This window comes from Aotus nancymaae, unplaced genomic scaffold, assembly GCF_030222135.1.
Source record: "Aotus nancymaae isolate 86718 unplaced genomic scaffold, 86718_ANA_hifiasm-v0.15.2.pri h1tg000058l, whole genome shotgun sequence".
Lineage (NCBI taxonomy): Eukaryota > Metazoa > Chordata > Mammalia > Primates > Aotidae > Aotus > Aotus nancymaae.
The window spans coordinates 17930726-17953948 of NW_026988472.1; the positions used below are offsets into that span (position 1 = coordinate 17930726).

Below are 23223 nucleotides of genomic sequence, written 5' to 3' on the forward strand. Positions count from 1 at the left end.
TCTGCCCTCATCTGATTCTCACTTTTCAGAAGTAAGACATTTGGAGAACAAATTCGCTTTGAAACATTACAATCAATCAACAGGTTTCTAGTTTTGAATATTGTGACCAAAGCAAGCCATGACCTAGAAACCTCATTTTTCACCCATAGGAAAAAGAATTACTGCTTAATAATTTTGATAACTGTTAAAATTTCAATATAGAGTGAATCTTTTTTTTTTTTAAGAGAAGAGGTCTTGTTCTCTTGCCCAGGCTGGAGTGCAGTGGCGCGATCATAGCTCACTGTACCTCAAACTCCTGGGCTCAAAGGGTCATGACGTTTGCAACTAACTCAAACTGTTAGTAAGAAATAATAATAAAATGGAAAGAGAGAGAGAAAGCAAATACGGTAAAATGTCAACAATTGGGAAACCTAGGTGAATGGCCAAAGTGTTCATTCTTGCAACTTTTCTGTAGGTTTGAAATTTTTCAAAATAAAAATCACACATGCTTCAGATCAGTGGCTTTCAAATTTTAACCATAACCCAAAATAAAATACAAACTGTACACAGTAACCCAGTATACACACACACATGTATAATTTGAACAAATGCACATATATTAAAAAGTTTCACAAAACAATACTTAGTCTTACAATATTACATGATACTCTGTGACTTTTCTGTTCTTTTTTTTTTTTAATGCTGGTTAAAAAAATTTTCTTTTCTTTTTTTTTTTCAGACAGGGCCTTGCTCTGTCACCCAGGCTGGAGTGCAGTGGTGTGAACACAGCTCACTGCAGCCTCAACTTCCTGGGCTCAAGACATCCTCCCACCTCAGTCTCCTGCATAGCTGGGACTATTGGTGCTCAACACCTTGCCCAGCTAATGTTTTGTTTTTTGTTTTTTGTTTTTATTGTAGAGATAGGGTCCCACCATGTTGCCCACACTGGTCTTGAACTTCTGGGTTCAAGCGATCCTCCTGCCTCAGCTTCCCAAAGCACTGGGAGCACAGGCATGAGCCACTGTGCCCGGTCTGGTTTTTTAAAACTTTAAAACCCATTGAGTTGATGACCATTAATGGTTGAAACATTTGAATACACCTGTCCTCAGCAGTACTTTGTGCGACATTTCCAATACTTAGTATTAAACAGAGACACGGGAGTGTCACCATGAAGAAGCGACAGCTTGGCCAGGCGCAGTAGCTCACGCCTGTAATCCCAGCACTTTGGGAGGTCGAGGTGGTCAGGTCACCTGAGGTTGGGAGTTCAAGACCAGCCTGACCAACATGGAGAAACCCCGTCTCTACTAAAAATACAAAATTAGCCGGGTATGGTGGTGCATGCCTGTAATCCCAGCTACTCGGGAGGCTGAGGCAGGAGAATCTCTTGAACCTGAAGGCAGAGGTTGCGGTGAGCCGAGATCACACCACTGCACTCCACCCTGGGCAACAAGAGTGAAACTAAAAAAAAAAAGAAGAAGAAGTGACAGCTTGGTGCACCCTGAATTCATGTGGGTTTTTTTTTTTTTTCTTTTTGAGATGGAGTCTCACTCTGTTGCCCAGGCTGGAGTGCAGTGGTGTGATCTCAGCTCACTACAACCTCTGCCTCCTGGGTTCAAGTGATTCTCCCAAGTAGCTGGGAATACAGGCGTGCACCACCATGCCTGGCGAATTTTTGTATTTTTAGTAGAGACAGAGTTTCACTATGTTGGCCAGGCTAGTCTCGAACTCCTGACCTCATGATCCGCCTGTCTCAGCCTCTCAAAGTGCTGGGATTACAGGGGTGAGCCACTGTGCCGGCCTTCATGTTGGTTTTCAAAACCCATCTCTTCAAATAGAGAGGACATTAAAAAGATTACAATTTCCAGAATGTTGACAAACGCAGTCGTAGCACTCGTGTAGAGAACACCTTGGGTTCTTGGGTAAGTGGTGAGCAGCATATGCACTTTTCTTGACTTGACTGCCTCATAGTCCAGCATCCGTGCCTGTTGTGACCAGCTCAGGACGGTTCTGCTGCAAACCACAGAGATGGGCACGGCAGGCCAGCAGAACCCGCATTTGCAATTCAGTCTGCAAAGCCTTATTCTTGGAGCCTATGCTAAACGAGCTGCTGATCCTGAGGCGGACAAAACAGTCAAACGCCATTCGTTCCCACTGCAACCCTGAAAAAAGCTGGGTTTGGTAGGGCCCCTAGGTGGGATTAGCCCCGCCCTCAGGCACAACACACTCAGAGGCCACGCATGCTCGCTGCAGGCCTGGCTGGCCTTTGCCCTTGCAGTCAGGGGGAATACAGTTGGCCAACCCCCAACCTGAGAAAGCTCTAAATCCCCTTTCCCAGCTACTGGCTGCCTCCTTCCCTCTTGGCCATTAGTCAGCCCTGAAGTGTGCAGCCCATAATGATTTCCACACCTAATGGAATCATCCAAGCTGGAGCCTCTGCCCCGCTCCCTGCGTCTTCCGGACATTCTTCCCACAAAACCCTAAGAAAAAAGGATTGTGTGGCCTCCTGGGAGAGTCACAATGCATGTTAGCATATGAAAGACTCTGAAAAGTCCAGCACTAGAGAAACCGGTTTAACCTTTTTTTTTTTAATCCTCGGATTTTACAAATTTATTTGTCCACAAACACCCCCTGCTGCCCCTTTTTCCCCTACCCTTCCCCTAAAGTTCCTTTGTGGCTGGGGCCACCCCTGGGAATAACTGTGGAGTAAATGAACTGGATCTTTGTTTTAAATGCCTCCTAATACATCTCAGACCCCAGGAACCACCGCCGTCCCTTGTCTTAAGTCTCTCTCCCATCTCCCTTCTCTCACATCCTGCCCACCTTCCTGAATCCTAGTGTCCCCAGGCCCCTGGGGAGGAGGAGGATTGTGGTCGAAAACAAAGGACTTGAGTATAAAGAGTTACCCTGCCAGGAGAATTGGCCCGGCCCTTAACTACTTAGCCAATGGATGTCTCTCTAATTCAGGCCTTGCAGGCACTGTTGCCTGGAAGATGGGGGAAGTGGAGGGGAGGGGGTATGAAGCCCTAGAAGCTTCGGATTCCTAGTCTTCTCACGTGAGGACCCATGTTCATTTTTGCTTCTCTCTTCCAATGGATGCCCGTGTGACAAGAGCAGAAATCCATACCATCCTCCCCTCTCGAGTGGCACGTCCCTGTGTTCTCCCTGGGGCCATCTCTGGAGGCAGTCTGCTCCTTCCATCCTCCACTGGGATTTTCACCTCTGCCCTCCATCCCTCTCCCTTACCACAAACACCCTCAAGCCTAGTTAAGCAAACTTTCCCCCTGTGGCCAGGTTAGTCCATCTGTAGGCCAAACACCACGTGCTGGACCACGCTGAGCAGGAGACAAGAGGCTAGGAGAAACCGGGGCTGCCGGCCTGCTCCTCCCACCCCACGGGAGGAGAGGCTGTCGGACAGGGAGGCGTTGGCCAGCCCCCCAGTGGTGTTGGTCATCTCTTCCACCGGGGCCCTAGGGGCCAGCAGCTTGGAGAGGAGGCTGCTGAACCTGCTCACGGTGGTGGCCGCTGGTTCTGGGGACGGTCCTGGACTGGACGTGGTGAGGTTCAGCTCCTCGGGGTCCACACAGAGGCCATCGGAGGAGCGCCCGAAGGCCACCTGGCTGAGGTCCAGACCGGCCACGGAGCCCGGGGAGGTGCATGGCACGTCGGTGACACGCCCGGAGCCCTCCATCCAGTCCCGCAGCCACTCCAGGCGGCAGTCGCAGCACCACGGGTTGCGGAAGAGGAAGAGGCGGCCCAAGAAGAAGCCAGGCTGGAAGGCAGCCCAGGCGAGCACGGTGAGGCGGTTGCCGTTGAGGTGCAGGGCAAGGAGGCCCGAGAGGTTCTGGAAGGCGCCCTCCTCCACGAAGGCGATGCTGTTGCGATCTAGGTAGAGCAGCTCAAGCTCGGCCAGGTCCGCGAACCAGGCGCGCGCCACGTGGTCCAGCGCGTTGCCACCCAGGTTGAGCGTGTGCAGGCGCCGCAGGCCGCGGAAGGCATCAGCCGGGAGCTCCGCCAGCAAATTGTCGTTGAGCAGCAGGTGCTCCAGGACGCTGCAGTCCCCAAAGGCGCCGGCGTGCACGACGCGGACGAGGTTGGCCTGCAGGCTGAGCGAGCGCAGGCGACGCAGGCCCTGCAGCGAGCTGGAGGCGACCGCCTCGATGCGGCTGCGTTCCAGGTGCGCGTGTGTCAGGTTGGTCAGGCCGCGCAGCGCGCCCGGTACGCGGCGGAACAGGTTGTCGAAGGCCGAGAGCTCACGCAGGGCCGGCAGCTCGGCCAGGAGGCGCTCGGGCACGCTGAAGAGGCGGCAGGCGGCCAAGTCCAGGCGGCGCAGGCGGCCGAGCGCCACGAAGGTGCGCGCGTGCAGGTAGCGCAGATCGCCGTTGTGCGCCAGGCGCAGCTCGGCCAGACGTGGCAGACCCTTGAAGGCGCCGGGCGTGATGAAGGACAGGTTGTTGTGGCGCAGCGACAGGCGGCGCAGGGACGGCAGTGTGCCGAAGGCCCGCTCGCCCAGGAAGCGCAGGCCGTTCCGGTCCAGGTCGATGGAGACCGCTTCGCACGGGAACTCGTCCGGCACCCGCAGGAGGCCGGCGCGGTCGCAACGCACAGAGCAGCCGCGCTCCATGGTGCTGCAGGCGCAGGCGGACGGGCAGGCGCGCGCGCAGGCCCCCATGGCCTGGGCGCTGGGCAGGCCAAGGACCACTGCTACGGGGACGGGGCGGCGTGGGGGTCGGGGGGAGATGTTGGGAAGGAGGAGAAAAGAGAAAAAAGAGCAACAGTCAGCCAAAGGTCACCCCAGGAAAAATCCTGCCTGCCCGGGCAGCAGGATGCAGGCCCTCCACCGAGTTATCCTGTGTCCTGCACATGGCCTCTTCCCACCTCCGTGGCCTCACACGGGTTTATCCACCTAAGATACCCGCTCCTTTGCTTTCCAGTTACCTTAATCAGCAAAACTCAGCTGCAATCCCTGCAGCTGACCCCATTCTAAATTCCTTCCTGCCTGTACCCCCCACTTGTGTGCTTCTAGTGTGGCAGGCCAGCTGTCACTCACACAGGCCTCCATAACAACTGTTTCAGCACTGACTGAATAGTTAAATATTAAAAACTGGCAGGTCCCAGTGGCTGACGCCTGTAATCCCAGCACTTTGGGAGACCGAGGCGGGCGGATCACCTGAGCTCAGGAGTTCACACCAGCCTGGGCAACATGGTGAAACCCCGTCTCTACTAAAAATACAAAAATTAGCCGGGTGTAGTGGGGACACCTGTAATCCCAGCTACTCGGGAGGCTGAGGCATGAGAATCACTTGAACCCAGGGGGCGGAGCTTGCAGTGAGCCGAGATCACACCACTGCACTCCAGCCTGGGCGACAGAGCAATACTCAGTCTCAAAAATAAATAAATAAATAAATATTAAAAGCTAAAAGAGCCAGTGCCCTTATACAAACACTGGAAGGTAACAAAAGCCCAACAAGAGTTTTGCCCAGGTCTTTCCTGGACCTTATAGCATGATAAGATAATGAAACAATTCTTAACAGGACCCATTTAGGATTAAACAAGTTTTACTGGGGATCTAAACTCCCCAGACCTCCACAAACAAGTTTATTGGGGGTCTGAAGACACTCCCCAAACCTCCATGATTTAGCAGGAGACAAGATATGGGTAATCACCCTGGTACCTGGGCCCATCTAGATTAAGTCAATTTATTGAGGCTCCAGAGGAAGATCTTCAAAACTCAGATTTTAGTTATAGATTAGAAGTTATTCACTTATGTCTTTAGATGAATGCACACTTACACGTAGACATATAGCTTAGAAGGTATATAAGTTCTGGGCCGGGCACAGTGACTCACGACTGTAATCCCAGCACTTTGAGAGCCGAGGTGAGCATTTCACCTGAGGTCAGGAGTTCGAGACCGGCCTGGCCAACATGGCAAAACCCCATCTCTATTAAAAATACAAAAATTAGCCAGGCATGGTGGTGGGTAATCCCAGCTACTGAGGAGGCTGAGGCAGGAGAATTGCTTGAACCTGGGAGGCAGAGGTTGCAGTGGGCTGAGATAATGCCATTGCACTCCAGCCTGGGCAAAAAAAAAAAAAAAAAAATTATAAGCTCCGGAAAACTTTGTAATTTTGAGTTAGCCTGTAGATAATTTCGAGGCCTCCCTGTAACCAGCTACAGAAATAATAACTCCCTCTTTTCCTAGTTCATCTGCATCTCGTTATTGGGCCATGAGAAATAGCAGCCCTGCCCTCAGTTTGGTCCGGGAACACTAGAATGCAGCCTTAAGGGTTTGTTGTCTGCAGGCTTAGGGGGATCTCTGAGGGCATCACTGTAGCCTACTCTCTAGACCTGCGCTGCCAAATACAGTAGCCAGTAGCCCCATGGGCTACTAAGCATTTGAAATGTGGCGAACCCAAATTGAAATGTGCTATGCATATAGAAGATATGCCAGATCTCAAAGACTTAATACAAAAAAAGAGTAAAATACTGCATCAATGATTTTTTTTTTTTTTTTTTTTTGAGACAGAGTCTCCCTCTGTTGCCCAGGCTGGAGTGCAGTGGTGAGATCTCTGCTCACTGCAACCTCCGCCTCCTGGGTTCAAGCAATTCTTCTGCCTCAGCCTCCCGAAGAGCTGGGATTACAGGCACGTGCCACCACGCCTGGCTAATTTTTGTATTTTTAGTAGAGACAGGGTTTCACCATGTTGGCCAGGCTGTTCTCGAACTCCTGACCTCAGGTGGTCCACCCGCCTCAGCCTCCCAAAGTGCTAGGATTACAGGCATGAGCCACCGTGCCCAACTGCATCAATGATTTTTATACTGATTACATGTTACAATGGTATTTTAGATTTATTGGGTTAAATAAAATATTAAAATAATGTTAACTGTTTATTTTTACCTTTTCTGTGACTACTCAGAATTTTAAACATGTGGCTTGTGTTATATTTCTATTGGTGCTACTATAGTCCCTCTCACCAGAAGAATTCCTGAGCAGCCCCACTGAGTTAATTATGCCTCAAGGAGAAGGGAGAATTAGGGAGCCAGAGACTGAGAATGAAAGAAAAGCCTATCAATCAATTTCTGTTTTTAACAGTCACTAAAATTCAGCCAAAAGGACAGCATACTAAATAAAATCAATGACCTTCTTCCACATCTCAAAAGAATTAATTATAGACACTCTGCAGTTAAGTTCCATTCACCAGCCCTTGCCTGCTAGAAAGTTTTTTAAATCATCACAGAAGAGTAAGTTGTTTATATTACTTTCATTCTGAACATTTGAATGGAAGACCAGATAAAGACTTCAAAAGCCCACCAGTAGGCTTGCCACCTCCAGCAAAGTATAATGTCATAAGGCTGGGCAGGGTGGCTCACACCTGTAATCCCAGCACTTTGGGAGGCCGTAGCAGGTGAATCACCTGAGGTTAGGTGTTCAAGACCAGCCTGGCCAATATGGTGAAACGCTGTCTCTATTAAAAGTACAAAAATTAGCTAGGCATGGTGGTGCACACCTGTAATCCTAGCTACTCAGGAGGCTGAGGCAGGAGAATTGCTTGAACCTGAGTGGTGGAGGTTGAAGTGAACTGAGATCGTATCACTACACTCTAGCCTGGGTAACAGAGTGAGACTCTGTCTCAAAAAAAAAAGTACAATGTCATGGCCTGCTACCCTGTGGAAGCCAGAGGCCCCGAGCCCAATCTTGAGGACCAATGGGAAAGGCAGCATGGTAGATGCACAATGTTTATTTCATGGCCAGGGGCAGCTCTATCTGAAATTCCTGCTGGGAAACAAATGGAACCCAGATGTAAATATGCCCACTGATTCCTAATTTCTACCCCTCCTCATCAGTACTCCTGAATTCCTAGCAAACACCCCTGGCCTGCCGTTCACTTCCTCCCATTCTGTACACATTACCCAGCCTTGCCTACCCAAGTGTCTGCAGAAACCTGAAAGCCCCAAAAGGGATGTGTATAATATGCTCGGTGCCGCCTCTGTAGCTCTGCTTGGTTTCCAGTGTCTTTTCAGGTCATCTGTTAGGGACACTCCATGTTTTCTGAGCAGCTGAGAAGTGGATCCAGCCCTCTCAGATGTAGCTGAAGAGCACTCAGGTCTTTGAGCAGCCCTTCAGTTGTAAACTGGAGCCACTTCAACATTCTGATGTTGAGGATGCTTGACTTAGCTTTTCCATCTCCCTAAAAACTGTGAGATAGACACCAGCTTCCAGCCAGGTTCTTGGGCTCTGTGCTGAGCCTGGCTGCAAACAGGGCTGTTGCTGGGCTGTTAGGGAGACAGGGCCAAGAATCTAACCCTAACTCCAGGCCTCAGCTGGAAAGAGGCGGAACCTTTTTCTATCAACCCTTCCAACTAGGTCAAGTAGAAGGCATCAGGTTTCTTTACAAATAGCCCTTCATTCTACTCTCTTCTCCTTTCTAATTAAGAAAAGTACACTCTCCATCATTTGACTCATGTTTATACCCCGCAATAGCTAGCGTTGCTCCAGGCACACTGTATGGCTCAATAAATGTTTGTAGAATTAAATGATGCCTTCCTCTGTAAGGATTCCTCCATTTATTTTAAAAACTGTTTGTTGACCAGGCATGGTGGCTCATGCCTGTAATCCCAGCACTTTGGGAGGCCGAGGTGGGCAGATCACTTGAGGTCAGAGGTTCAAGACTAGCCTGGCCAACATGGTAAAACCCCATCTCTACTAAAAATACAAAAATTAGCCGGGTGTGGTGGTGCATGCCTGTAATCCCAGCTACTTGGGAGGCTGAGGCATGAGAATCGCTTGAACCCAGGAGGTGGAGGTTGCAGTGAGCTGAGATCGCACCACTGCACTCCAGCCTGGGCCACAGAGCTAGACTCTGTCTCAAAAATATATATATATATTTGTCAAGGAACTCCTAGGATTACAACAGGCAGGATACAACCAATTTGTATAATGCAAGAGATCAGAAACATAGCTGCCTACGTTCCAAAAACATATACGAGAAGAATGAAAGTGAAGCTTTTCAATGTACACCTCTTTTAGCCTTTTAAACTTTGAACCATGTGGATATAGTACCTATTTCAAAAACTAGATTAGAGTTTAAACCTTAATTAAACACTCAAGAAATTGTCACTATTAGAGACCTATTTTTAGCCTCTGAAACTTTGATAGCCATTAGGAGCAATAACTAATGTACTGGATTATTTAGTGAAATTTAAATTAAGCTAAGGCCAGTTACAGTGGCTCACACCTGTAATCCCAGCACTTTGGGAGGCTGAGGAGGGAGGATCGCTTGAGCCCAGGAGTTTCAGACCAGCCTGGGCAATATAGTGAGACCTCTGTCTCTACAAAAAATAGAAAAATTAGCCATGCACAGTGGTGTGCACTGTGTAGTCCCAGCTGCTCAGGAGGCTGAGGCAGGAGGATTACTGAGCCCAGGAGTTCGAGGTTACAGTGAGCTATGTATGACTGGACCACTGAACTCCAGCCTGGGCAACAGAGCAAGACCTTGTCTCCCTCTAAAATAATAAATTAAGTCAAGTAAATTCTCAGAACTGACAGCAAAACTGTATTGGTTTATCTGGTATGAAGACTAAGTAATGTTTAGTGGGCCAGAAAAGCAAGGTACAAAAAAAAACTTCTTTTAATAATAATATATGTGGATAAGTTCTACTGCGATCATGGCAGAGTCGCTTCTATCAGACTAACATTCCCACTGCCAGCTATGGTAGACTCTGGACAAATTATTTTTTAATTGTTTTAGCCGGGCATAATGGCTCATGCCTGTAATCCCAGCACTTTGGGAGGCTGAGGCGGGCAGATCACTTGAGGTCAGGAGTTCAAGACCAGTCTGGCCAACATGGCGAAACCCTGTCTCTACTAAAACTACAAAAAAAAAAAAAAAAAAAAAAAAAATAGCCAGGCGTGGTGGCACATGCCTGTAATCCCAGCTACGCAGGAGGCTGAGGTAGGAAAATTGCTTGAACCCGGGAGGCAGAGGTTGCAGTGAGCTGAGATTGTGCCATTGCACTCCAGCCTAGGCTGCAAGAGCAAAATTCTGTTTCAAAAAAAAAAAACTGCTTTAAAGCACCAGAGAACAACCAAAACAAGCAATCAGAGTCAATGCAACCCTTCAAAGAAGAGATACAAACTAGGTGAGAGGTGTATCTAACTGATTTTTCTCTTAGGACATTTTCTTTTTTTTTTTTTTTTTTTTTTGGTGAGACAGGGTCTCTTCTCTCTGTTGCCCAGGCTGGAGTACAGTGGTACAATCTCGGTTCACTGCAGCCTTGAGCTCCCTGGATTCAGGTAATCCTCCCACCTCAGCCTCCCAAGTAGCTGAGACTACATGTATGTACCACCATGGCCAGCTCATTTTTTGTAGAGACAAGGTTTTACTATGTTGCCTAGGCTGGTCTTAAACTCCTGACCTCAAGAGATCCTCCCGCCTCGGCCTCCCAAAGTGCTGGGATCACAGGCGTGAGCCTCTGTGCCTGGCTCTCTCAGGGCACTTTCAAGTCCACACAGCACATGGGGAGTGGAGCTCAAGCAGAAAGCAAGTTGACAACTTAGAGGTCAGCATTCATAGCTGCCACAGTGGCTGGAAATTGAGGAGGGAAAACATGGAAAAGAGTGAGCCTCGAAAGAGGAGCCACAAAGTTAGTACACAGGTTCCCTTATGTCCTTGGCTGAGTCCTGAAGGGCATATGTGTGGGATGACTCCAAGGAGCCCAAGGGGAAAACAAGAACTAAACACCAAACACCAAAAGACCTAAACAGATTTCAGCAATTGCCCAGTGACAGGAGGCAGTTTAAGAGGTCAAGGTCCACTCCAGGCACAGTGGCTCACACCTGCAATCCCAGCACTTTGGGAGAGCAAGGCAGGTGGATCACTTGAGGTCAGGAGTTCGAGACCAGCCTAGCTAACGTGGCAAAACCCCATCTCTACTAAAAATACAAAAAAATTAGCCGGGTGTGGTGACCCCTGTAGTCCCAGCTATTCGGGAGGCAGAGTAGCTGGGGGTACGGGATTATAGACAGAGGTTGCAGTGAGCTGAGATCACACCACTGCACTCCAGCCTGGGCAACAGAGCAAAACTCTGTCTTAAAAAAAAAAAAAAAAAAAAAGTTCAAGGTCTGCCAAGTTAGAGGAGCTTGCCAAATACCTTGAGCTTTCCACTGAAACCCCAAAGCACCATGCCTCAGGAATGAAGACCATTTCCCAGGACTAAGGGCAAAACTCAAGTAGGCCTACCATTAAAAAGCCTGAAACCAAGCCTTTTGGGTAACAAGGTGATCTGCCAGTAATTTAACTGAATACCAGAACAAAATTCTATACTCTTCAACAGAAGACAAGAGAATCCAGAGTTTCCACCACTGCCATCCACAGTATCCAATGTACAACCAACTACTACTAGACATGTGAAGAAGCAGCAAAACATGACACGTATCAAGAAGAAAAAAACAGCAGAACCAGATTCACAGACAGCCCACATGTTGGAATTACCAAGCAAAGATTTACTGTAAATATGTTAAGGAATTTACAGGAAAAGATGGGTATCACGGGCAAAGACACGGGGAATCTGAATTTTAGAAGAGGTATGGAAACTCTAAAAACGAACCCAGTAGAAATCTTAGTACTGAAATAATACAATAACTGAAATTTTAAAAATCATTGAACAAGATAAATAGCACATTAGACACTGCAGAAGAAAATCTTTATAAACTTGAAGAGAGGTCAATAGTTATTAACCAAAGTGAAGCACAGAGAGAAAAAGAAAAAGACTAGGGGAAAAATTATCAAAGCCTCAATGACCTGTGGAACCATTTCAAGCAATTAGACTAATATACATGTATGTGGAGTCCCAGAGGAGGGAAGATAGAGAATATGGCCAGAAGATAATTGATGACAGTTTCCAAAATTTGATGCAAACAAGCAGCTTAGCAAGCCCCAAGTAACATAAAACACATACACACACACATACAGCACATCATAGCCAAACTGCTGAGAACCAAAGATAGAAACTTCTTAAAAGTATCCAAAACAAGAAGATACATTACATAGAATAAAAAATAGTAAAAGATAATCACAGTTATGGTCTGAATATTTGTGTCCAACTTCCAAATTTATATATTGAAACCCTAACCCCCAAGGTGATGGTATTAGGAGGTGGAGACTTTGAGAGATGCTTAGGTCATGAGAGTAAATAATAATGGGATTAGTGCCTAGGCGCAGGGGCTCATGCCTGTAATCCTAGCACTTTGGGAGGCCAAGGTGGCTGGATCACTTGAGCCCAGGAGTTTGAGATCAGCCTGGGCAACATGGCGAAATCCTGTCTTCTACCAAAAAATACAAAACTTAGCTATGTGTGGTGGCACGTGCCTGTAGTCCTAGCTACTTGGGAGGCTGCGGTGGGAGGATCACTTGAGCCCAAGAGACAGAGGATGCAGTGAGTGGACATCATACCAGTGCATTCCTGCCTGGGCCACAGAGCCAGACCTTGTCTTTAAAAAAAAAAAAAAATGGGATTAGTGCCCTTATAAAGAGACCTCAGAGAACTTCCTGCCCTTTCTGTCACATGAGGACAAAAAGAGAAGGGACCTGCAGAATGGGCCTTCACCAGACACGAAACCTGATGCTGCCTGGATCTTGGACTTCCCAGCCTCCAGAAGTGAGAGAAAGAAATTCCTCTTGTTTATAACCCACCCAATTCATGGTATTTTTGTTATACCAGCCTGAATGAACTAAGACAATGACTGGCTTCTCATGAACAGTGGAGGCCATAAGACAATAGAATGATATCTTTAAATGCTAAATGAAAAGCAAAATCTGGCAACCTAGATTTCTCTCTCTCTCTCCAGTGAAAATATCTTCAGAAATGAAGGGCAGTAGAGATACTTTCAGGTAAACAAAATCTGAGAAAATTCATCTCCAGCAGATCTTCTGCACAAGAAATGAAGACATTCTTCAGTCTGAAGGAAAATGCTAGATGAAAATTAGATCTACAGGAAGGAATAAAGAGCAATGGAAATGGTAAGTATGTTACTAAATATAAAAGACTACTGTTTTCTCACCTTAATTGCTTAAAAGACAAGTGACTATTTAAAGCAAAAATAACAATGTATTGTGGAGTTTATAACATATGTAAATGAAAACTATGATAATGATTACATAAAGGATGAGAAGGGAGGTGAATTTAGTTGTACTCTCGTAAGGATCTTATATTATAGTTGAAGAAGTGTAAGATTCATTCGAGGTAGACCATGATAAGGATGCATAGTATAATCCCTGGAAAGTGAAAAGAATCTTAACACCTACATCACACCATACACAAAATTCATTTTAGATGGACCGTAAACCTAAATGTAAAAGCTAAAACTTATAAAGCTTTGTGGAGATGACACAGGAGAGTATCTTTGTTACTTAGAGGTAGGTAAAGATTTCTCAGGACAAAAAAAAAGAGAAGAAAAAGCAATAACCATAAAATTTTAAGTAATAATAAATTAGACTTCATCAAAATGTCTAACATCATTAGACTTCTGCTTTCTTCTTTTTCTTTCTTTTTTCTTTCTTTTTTTTTTTTCTTGAGACGGAGTTTCACTCTTGTTGCCCAAGCAATGGCACAATCTCGGCTTACAGCAACCTCTGCCTCCCAGGTTCAACTAGTTTACCATGCCCAGCCAACTTCTGCCCTTTGAAAGACACTGCAAAGTGAATGAAAATATGGGCAATAGACTGTGAGAAAATATTTGTAAGTCACATATCTTATTAAAGACTTGTATCTAAAATATATAAAGAACTCCAGGCACGGCGCAGTGGCTCACACCTGTAATCCCAACACTTTGGGAGGCTGAGGAGGGCAGATCATGAGGTCAGGAGTTCGAGACCAGCCTGGACAACATGGAGAAACCCCATCTCTACTAAAAATGCAAAAATTAGCCAGATGTGGTAGCACATGTCTGTAATCCTAGCTACTCAGGAGGCTGAGGCAAGAGAACTGTTTGAACCCAGGTGGCGGAGGCTGCAGTGAACTGAGATCGAGCCACTGCACTCCAGACTGGGGGACAGAGCGAGACTCTGTTTCAGAATTAAAAAGAAAGAAAGAAAGAAAGAAAATATATAAATAACTCCCAAAACTCAGTAAGAAAATAAACAATCCAATTAATAAATGGGTAAAACATTTGAAGAAACATTTCACCAAAAAGATAGAAGATAAATAAGCACATGAAAAGATGCTCAACATCATTGGTTGGTAGGGAGATGCAAATTAAAGTAGCCACCTATTAGAATGACTAGAATTAGAAAGACTGGCCATACTGTAAGAAGACAGCAGTCTGCAGCCCAGAAAAGAGCCGTCACCAGAACCCAACCATGCTGGCACCCCAGTCTTGGACTTTCAGCCTCCAGAATTGTGATAATAAAAGTTTCTGTTGCTTATAAGCCACTCAGTTTATGGAACTTTGACACAGTAGCCTGAAGGGACTAGAACAGGTGCCAAGTGTAGGAGAACATGTGGAACAGTTGGGACTCTCTTACAAGGCCAGTGGAATTGAAAATGGGACTTCGCCATTGGAAACAACGAGGTTGTTTCTTTAAAAGTCAAACAAATGCCTACCTTATAATCCAGCCATTCTACTCCTGGGGAAATAAAAGCATATGTCTATACAAAGACTTTGGCAGCTTTATTCTTAATAGCCCAAAACTGGAAACAACGCAAATGTCCATCGAGAATTGAATGGGCAAACAAATGATGATATAGCCATATAATGGAATACTACTCAGCAATCAAAAGGAATGACTATTGGAAAGTTCTCAAAAGAAGCTATACAAATGGCCAACAAACATGAAAAAATGCTTGGCAGGGCACAGTGGCTCACACCTGTAATCCTAGCACTTTGGGAGGCCAAGTCGGGCAGATCATGAGGTCGGGATTCATGACCAGCCTGGCCAACATGGAAAAACCCCATCTCTACTAAAAATACAAAAATTAGCCGGGCATGGTGGTGTGCACCTTAGTCCCAGCTACTTGCGGGGCAAGGCAGCGGGGGTGGGGGTGGCGTTGAGGCAGGAGAATCGCTTGAACCTGGGAGGCAGAGGCTGCAGTGAGCCAAGATTGTGCCACTGTACTCCAGCCTAGGTAATAGAGTGAAACTCCATCTCAAAAAAAGAATTTGCTTAGGGCTAAGCTTGCTATAGACATTAGTCCACTTAATATGACAGCCATGCAAGGTAAGGATCATTCTTCTCTTCTCATGAAGGAGGAAGCTGACGTTCAGAGTGGTTAAATGATGTCAACCTTTGTTTGTTTTTCACTATACTGTACTATCTCCCACCCCACACACCTACCCCTTCTGCACTTTCATCGTTTTAACTATAAACTGAAGAAACTGCATACTGTAGTTTGAACATGTCCTCCAAAGTTCACATATTGGAGACTTAAACCCCACTGCAACAGTGTTGAGAGGTGGGCCCTTTAAGAGGTGGTTAGGTCGTGAGGCCTCTGCTCTCATGAATGGATTAATATCATTATTGCAAAAGGAGATTTGTTATAAAAGCAAGTTCAGCCCCATCTTGCTCTCTCACACTTCCACCTTCCGCCGTGGGACGGTACCGCACGAAGGCCTTCCCTTGATGTGAGCCCCTCGGTCTTGGACTTCCCAACCTCCAGAACTGTAAGAAATAAATATCTGTTCTTTATAAATTGCCCAGTCTCTAGTCATAGCAGCACAAAATAGACTAAGACACTGCACTTCCTGGTCTTTGAGAGCCGTTGTAGCTTTCATTTTCCCTGGTTTGACAGCAGGTGTTACCAACCACTGCCTCTAAGAAAAAAATACCCCACTCAGAGCTCCATGTGTCTCTGCCGCCTCCTCCCAACCACAGCTGTTTGCACTGCAGATGAACACTTTGACCTAAACAGGACTAATTAGATTCTTTCCTTCTCTGTGAAAATGGAATAAGCACTGAATGACTGGTCAGTAAGTAAGGTCATGTCAACCTGTCTAGCTTTGAGGCTGGGGTTTGTACCAAAGCCATGTGCAGGTCAAAGTTATGGGGGAGCAGGAGCCAAAGGCAAGGTGAGGAAGCTGGTGTATTGTTTTAATCAGTTCAGGCTGCCGTAACACTGTACCATAGACTGGGTGGCTTACAAACAACAGAAATTGATTTCTCACAGTTCTGGAGGCTGGAAAATCCAAGATCGAGGTAGATTGTGTCTGCCAAGGGCCCGTTTCTTGGTTCATAGACAGCTGTCTTCTCACTGTGTCCTCACATGGTGGAAGGGGCATGGGAGCTCTCCGAGGACTCTTTTATGAGGGCACTAATTCCATTCATGGGGGCTCCACTCTCAGGACCTGATCGCCTCCTAAAGGCCCTACCTCCTGATACCATCGTCTTGGGGAGTTGGGTTCAATATATGAATTGGGTGGGGAATGGGGTCACAAACACTCAGACCATAGCACGAGCAGAGAGAGGAATAGATCTGATGTGAGAATCACAGAGATGGAGCTCACAAAGCCCATGGAGAGCAGGAAGCTGCTGGCCAGCCCTCTACTTCCCATGAGACCCTACTAGAGCTGTTTTTATGGCATTTCTCTGGTTCCATTTCAGAAATCCACTAAAGACATCTTTGTGGACAAGTAGATATCTGTTCCTTGCAAGCAAGCCATCTCTGATTGTAGTCGACATTTGACATCTTTTCTGGCTCCCCAGCACATTTTAAGCAGTCTTTCCACATTTACGGAATTTCCAACATCATAAGTCCTGCCTCCTCAACATGGAAGCCAGAAACTCTCTTTCTCAACTCCCCTTCCAGTTAGGGCTCAGGCATGTGACATACCTTTGTCAATCAGACACCCAGTGAGACTTGGATTCAGAAGTAGGCAGCAGGCAGAAACCATTGGCCAGAATGGTGGCAGAGGCTTTTAGGCTTGCATTTCTGGCACCCAGTACCCAACATGATTCCCTGGCGCTGCCAGGTATGGCCACCAATGGCAGCGGCCACAGGGTTTTTGCTGGAGCTGCCCACTTCCTGGTTTAGGCATTGCTCTGGGCAGGGTGGCCTCTAGTAGGAAGCCTGGGAATACCTGATGTCCCTAACTAAACACCTTCTTGGCTTCAACGACCTAGAGTAGATGCTTTGCAACAAGAGTCCTGAGCAACGTTCTGAATCAGACAGGCTCCCTGAATCTCTCTAGAACCATTTCCCTCCTCCTGGCCTCTCCTCCTTTTCCTGAAGAACCATGTGATGCAATGGTGGGATCTCGGCTCACTGCAACCTCTGCCTCCCGGGTTCAAGCGATCCTCCTGCCTCAGCCTCCCAAGTAGCTGGGACTACTGGTGCACACCACCACACCCAGCTAGTTTTTGTATTTTTAGTAGAGACAGGGTTTTACCATGTTGGCCAGGCTGGTTTTGAATCACCTGCTCAAGTGATCCGCCCTCCTCAGCCTCCGAAAGTGCTGGGATTACAGGTATGAGCCACCGCGCCCGGCCAGTGACCTCTTCACCTTGACAGAGAAAACAACTCAAATTCAGTACCAGGCAGCACCCCTCAACCAAAAGGAAACTCCTCCCCATTCATTGACAGGAAATATATAACGTCGAATCAAACACTGTTTAGGACACCCCTGGTTTTGCTGAATCCAAATGAAAAAATAGTCTTTCCCGAAATCAGCAGTGATCATTCCAAAATCAAATCTCCTTGGCCATTCAGAGCTGAGTTCCATGGGAATACCTTGGCCAGAAAAACATTTACCAAATTAAAAATAAAGATTACAGTTTGTGAAAAGAGAAGGTAAAACTCATTTGGCAGTTGCTTAGCAATTTCTCTCCTTGCACCGGTATTTTGGGGAAGGATCCATCTGGAAATCAGAAAAGGCTTCAATGCTTTTTTCTTTCCCCAGCCTGAGGCAGGGAGGGGAAGATGGGAAATGTAGCAGGACTGGCCTCGGCTCATGATAGGTCCCTACTCAGCCAACCTCTGTCATTACTCCCGGATTCACGTGCAGGGCTTTCCAGAACATTCAGTCTTAAAACACTCCCCCAAGGGCACAGCCTCTTGACCTAGTTCTCTCATAAACTCTGAGGACACTAACTCTCCTCCCTGTTCTCTCACACTGCTTTTTTTTTTTTTTAAACAAACAAACAAACCTCAGGCTGGGCGCGGTGACTCACACCTGTAATCCCAGCACTTTGGGAGGCCGAGCAGACGGATCACCTGAGGTCAGGAGTTTGACACCAGCCTGGCCAACATGGTGAAACCCTGTCTCCACTAAAAATACAAAAAATTAGCTGGGTGTAGTGGCAGGTGCCTGTAGTCTCAGCTAATTGGGAGGCTGAGGCAGGAGAATCACTTGAACCTGGGAGGCAGAGGTTGCAGTGAGCCAAGATCGCACCACCGCACTCCAGCCTGGGCAACAGAGCGAGACTTTGTCTCAAAAAAAAAACTTCAGACTACGTCTGTCTCTCAGTTTCCTCATCTGTAATGTGTAGACAGCTATGGGGGACAGATGCATCTCATTGCAGATAAATGTGAAAACACTGACCCAAGCTAGGCGTGGGTTCTATGAACCATTCTTGTCACAGGATTTAACCTCAAGGCACAAATCCTTCAAAGACCATGTGGAGGCCAGGGGCAGTGGCTCATGCCTATGATCCCAGCACTTTGGGAAGCCAAGGTGGGAGGATCACTCAAACCCAGGAGTTCAGGATCATCCTGGGCAACATGACAAGACCTCATCTCTATGAAAAATACAAAAATTAGCTAGGTGTGGTGATGCACACCTGTGCTCCTAGCTACTTGGGAGGCTGAGGTGGGAGGATTGCTTAAGCCGGGGAGGTCGAGGCTGCAGTGAGCTGTGCCTGTGCCACTGCACTCCAGCCTAGGTGACAGAGTGAGACCTGTCTTTAAAAAAAAGGATTGGCTGGGCACGATGGCTCACGTCTATAATCCCAGCACTTTGGGAGGCTGACGCGGGCAGATCGCCTGAGGTTGGGAGTTTGAGACCAGCCTGGCCAAGATGGTGAAACCCCATCTCTACTAAAAATACAAAAATTAGCTGGACATGGTGGCGCATGCCTGTAACCTCAGCTACTCGGGAGGCTGAGGCATGAGACTCGTTTGAACCCGGGAGGCAGAGGTTGCAATGAGTCAAGATCATGCCACTGCACTCCAGCCTGGGCAACAGAGCAAGACCCTGTCTCAAAGAAAAACAAAACAAAAAAAAAAACACAAAAAAAAACACATACACGCAACCCCTGACCCTCTTTGAAGACTCATAGTGTAGAGCAAGTCACGTGTGAAAGACCCTTTAAAGCAAGTTAAGAGGTTCAGATATTATGCTGTCAACAGCGGGACGAGTCCAGGGGTTAACATGGGGGGAGGAGGTCGAGGTATTTGCACCTATGCATCTGAGAAGTGGGGCACTTCCAGGAGCCCTGTGTGTCCAGAGGAGAATTTCTCTTGCCCCAAATTTCCCTGCTGTGAGCCACTTCTGATTTCCCCAAGGTCTTGTTTTGTGAGGCTCACTTAGTCATTTTTTTTTTTCTGGCCAAGGAGGTAGGGCACTATCCCTGCCTGCTTCTCGGGAACATATTGTCCGTATTGCTTGTGACTTGCAGTCAGAGAAATATTCTCTGTGCTTGCTAGAGTGTGTTTTAAATTAAAAGTGCCAGGGGATGTGGAGATGGTCATTAATTTTAAGTGCATCTATTGTTAGCAGATGATATCACTGCTGAGCTCTCCAACTTGTCACAAGAAGTCTGGATATATTTTGGGTTTCTGTAGCAGGGACAGTTCCTGTTTTGCAGTGTGCAGCTATGAATACTGTCTGCTTTCTGTGAGGAACGATAGAGCTTTTGGTGCACGTTTAAAATGATACTGGCTCTTGGAAGCAAACATTCTGTCTCAATGAGTCAATCAAGCTTCATATCGTTTCGAGGTAGGAGGAATGGCTAGAAGTTGGCTTTTGGCCGGGTGCGGTGGCTCACCCCTGTAATCCCAGCACGTTGGGAGGCCAAGGCGGGCATATCACCTGAGGTTGGGAGTTCAAGACCAGCCTGACCAACATGGAGAAACCCCGTCTCTACTAAAAATACAAAAATTAGCTGGGTGTGGTGGCGCATGCCTGTAATCCCAGCTACTCAGGAGGCTGAGGCAGGAGAATCGCTTAAATCTGGGAGGCGGAGGTTGCGTGAGCTGAGATTGCACCATTGCACTTCAGCCTGGGCAACAAGAGGGAAACTCAGTCTCAAAGGAAAAAAAGAAAAAAAAAAGAAGTTGGCTGTTAGTAATTATATAAATATCAACCTCTGTTCATTAGAGCCTCCTCGAGGTAGGAAGTCCTGTCCTATTTATCAAAGTGTTCCATGTGCCTTGCTCCAATTTTTGTATTGCTTATTTATTGAATCTCTCATAAAAGAATTTTCTCAAGGACAAAGACCATGTTATCATATCCCTCATAAATATCCCTCGAGCATATTGAAGGCACCCAGTGTATGCCTGTTGGTTGAACAGAGCAAGTTCTGGTTTTTGAAGAGGTGAATAAAGGGAGGAAAACTCCATTACTCCTGTTTTAGAACGATCTGGTAAAATATTCTCTACCAGCATCGCATACAGAGGTCTGTTACATAGACCATCATATCTCAAATAATTAAATTCACTTGAGGGTCAGAAGAAAACAGATTCTTTGTGTAGAATCATTTACTGAAGAACTTAAAGGATGTTTCCTCGGGTTATCTCAGTCAGATTGCAACAGCTAGAGCTGGGGAAATTATTTCATAATGAGTCTTCCTGGTATATTAAAGTGCACATAACAGGGCAAGAAACTTTGAAAAATAACTTCAACATCCATAATCCCACAATTCCAAGACATTTTTCATTTTTTCTTTTTCCTTTGGGAAGGTGGTTTCTTTAAGGGACTTTTGTTTTTAACTAAATGAGCTTAAAATAATGTGATTAGAAACCACTGTAGACTGGGCACAGTGGCTCACACCATAATCCCAGCACTTTGGGAGGCCGAGGCAGGTGGATCACCTGAGCTCAGGGGTTCAAGACCAGCCTGGGCAATATGGCAAAACCATGTCTTTACTAAAAATACAAAAAAATTAGCCAGGAGTGGTGGCAGGTGCCTGTAGTTCCAGGCTACTCAGGGGGCTTGAGGCACGAAAATTGCTGGAACCCAGGAGGTGGAAATTGCAGTGAGCCGACATCATGCCACTGCACTCCAGCCTGGGTGACAGTGAGACTCTGTCTCAAGAAAAAAAGAAAAGAAAAAAAAAACACTGTAGCTTTTGGTTATCACACCAATGAATTCATATCTGAAATCAGAGTAAGAAATTCACCAAGAGGACTATTTCATATATTTGGCTCAGGAGTTTTGCTTTAGGCAAACAAAAATCCCCACCACCTGCCATCAATGAAACCTGATCAGAAGCCCAGATTCAGCTGTCCCAGAACCCACTTAAAGACTCTTTCGGTAGAAGTTCTGTGGCTTCCACGCCTCTTCCCACCCCTGCACCCACTGGCAGGAGAACTCACCATGCAGAAGCAGGACCAGCATCCCTCGGCCCTTCATACACCCGGCGGCTTAGGACCACCCAGCCACGGGATCCCTACCTGAGGGGAGAAAGGACAGGTCACCCAGTGCCCAGGAGGGCCCCGTGAGAACCCTCCCATGCCACACTTCCTCCTGAATGCCCTGCCTTTCTTTCTTCCTCACATTCCTTCCTCCTTAGCCACCCAGGTGTTGAGCTAAGAGAAACCAGTAACAACAGACAATCAGAAACTACCCGCAAGTGGATGGATCTATCAGGAAACCCTTCATCAGGCTACAGCCCTGACAGCAACTCGGATGGCATCACTCACAACCCAGCAAGGAAATGGACGGAGAGGAAACCTCTGCAGAGGAGTGTTAGTGAATGGTCCTCAAAGGTTGCTTACCGTCCTGGGAGTCTGCCTGGTCCCGCTCCTCTAAGGCACCCCTCCACTCCCCCAGCCCGTCCATCTCCCAAGTCAGGCAGCCACAGAGGCTAAAAATGGTCTGAGAGAGAAGTGAAGGTCGGGGTGCAGGGACGGGAGCGAGGGGTGAAGAGGAATAGTTGCTTGTGCAGGTTTGAGTGCTTATTTTTCTTTCTCCAGATTTAATGGCAGGAAAATCCTCTGTATCAGATGAGGATTAACAGAGATGAAAGAATGTGTCTGCCTTTCGAATCACTAAAGCCAGTGACAGATTTTGCTGACATACCAATCGGCTTTAGCCCCAGGCCTTGACCACCCTGGCCCTCCCATCCTCTCTCCATCTGCTTGGCCCCTTTCTCTCCTTAAACCCTCCCCAGGCCCCATCCCCTTCCCTGACCCCAGCCCCAGTCCCAACCCGAAGCAATATGCAGCCCGAAATTGGCATCCTGCCACCCAAATAGCATTATCAGCATTTTCAACAAGGACGCATTACATAACTTGGAGAGCTGGAGAAGGGACAGGACAGCTTAAAATGATGTTTCCCCGAAATGCAGGCTGCTGATTTCCTTTCTTTGAAGTGGTTGATGGTGAATGATCCAAAAACAGACTAGAGAGAGGGTCCTTCCACTACAGGAAGGCTAGAGGTTCCCACTGAGGTTAAGGCTGGAAGCGGTGGCCTAAGGCAGTGGGTCCAGGGGTCACCTTCAGGATCTGGCTGAGGTTTTTGAAACCCACCAGGACTCAGTTTAGGCCCTAGCTACTCAGAGTGTGGTCAGTGGACCAGCAGCAGCACCTGAGAGCTGGTTAAGAAAACAGAATCTCAGCGCCGCTGCCCCCGCCCCAGACCTGTCGAATCACCATCTGCATTTTTTTTTTTTTTTTTTTTGAAAAGAAGTCTCACTCTATTTCCCAGGCTGGAGTGTGGTAATGAGATCTCAGCTCACTGTAACCTCCGTCTCCTGGTTCAAGAGATTCTCCTGCCTCAGCTTCCTTAGTAGCTAGGATTATAGACGTGTGCCACCATGCCCAGCTAATTTTTGTATTTTTAGTAGAGACAGGGTTTCACTATGTTGGCCAGGCTGGTCTTGAACTCCTGACCTCAAGTGATCCACCTGCCTCGTCTTCCCAAAGTGCTGGGATTACAGGTGTGAACCACCGTGCCTGGCCAGCATCTGCATTTTAACCAGGTTGGGAGGAGAGGGGGATTTCTGTGCCCGGTAAAGTTTGGAAAGCCCTGTTTTAGGAGACTGATGGAGTGGGTCTGATCAAAATGAGGGCAGCAGGGGGGCCTGTTTCTCTAGC

At 47.1% G+C, this 23223-nt stretch overlaps 1 protein-coding gene across 1 annotated transcript; it reads right to left on the reverse strand.

The window, feature by feature from the left end:
- Positions 1-2311: 2311 nt before the first annotated feature.
- Positions 2312-22077, reverse strand: NYX (nyctalopin). The gene is made up of 3 exons (XM_012448208.2): positions 21904-22077; positions 21502-21579; positions 2312-4680 (listed from the first exon to the last, which is right to left on the reverse strand). Exons 2-3 carry the CDS (start codon positions 21536-21538, stop codon positions 3272-3274), a joined length of 1446 nt encoding a protein of 481 aa, XP_012303631.1. The 5' UTR covers positions 21539-21579; positions 21904-22077; the 3' UTR covers positions 2312-3271.
- Positions 22078-23223: the final 1146 nt, after the last annotated feature.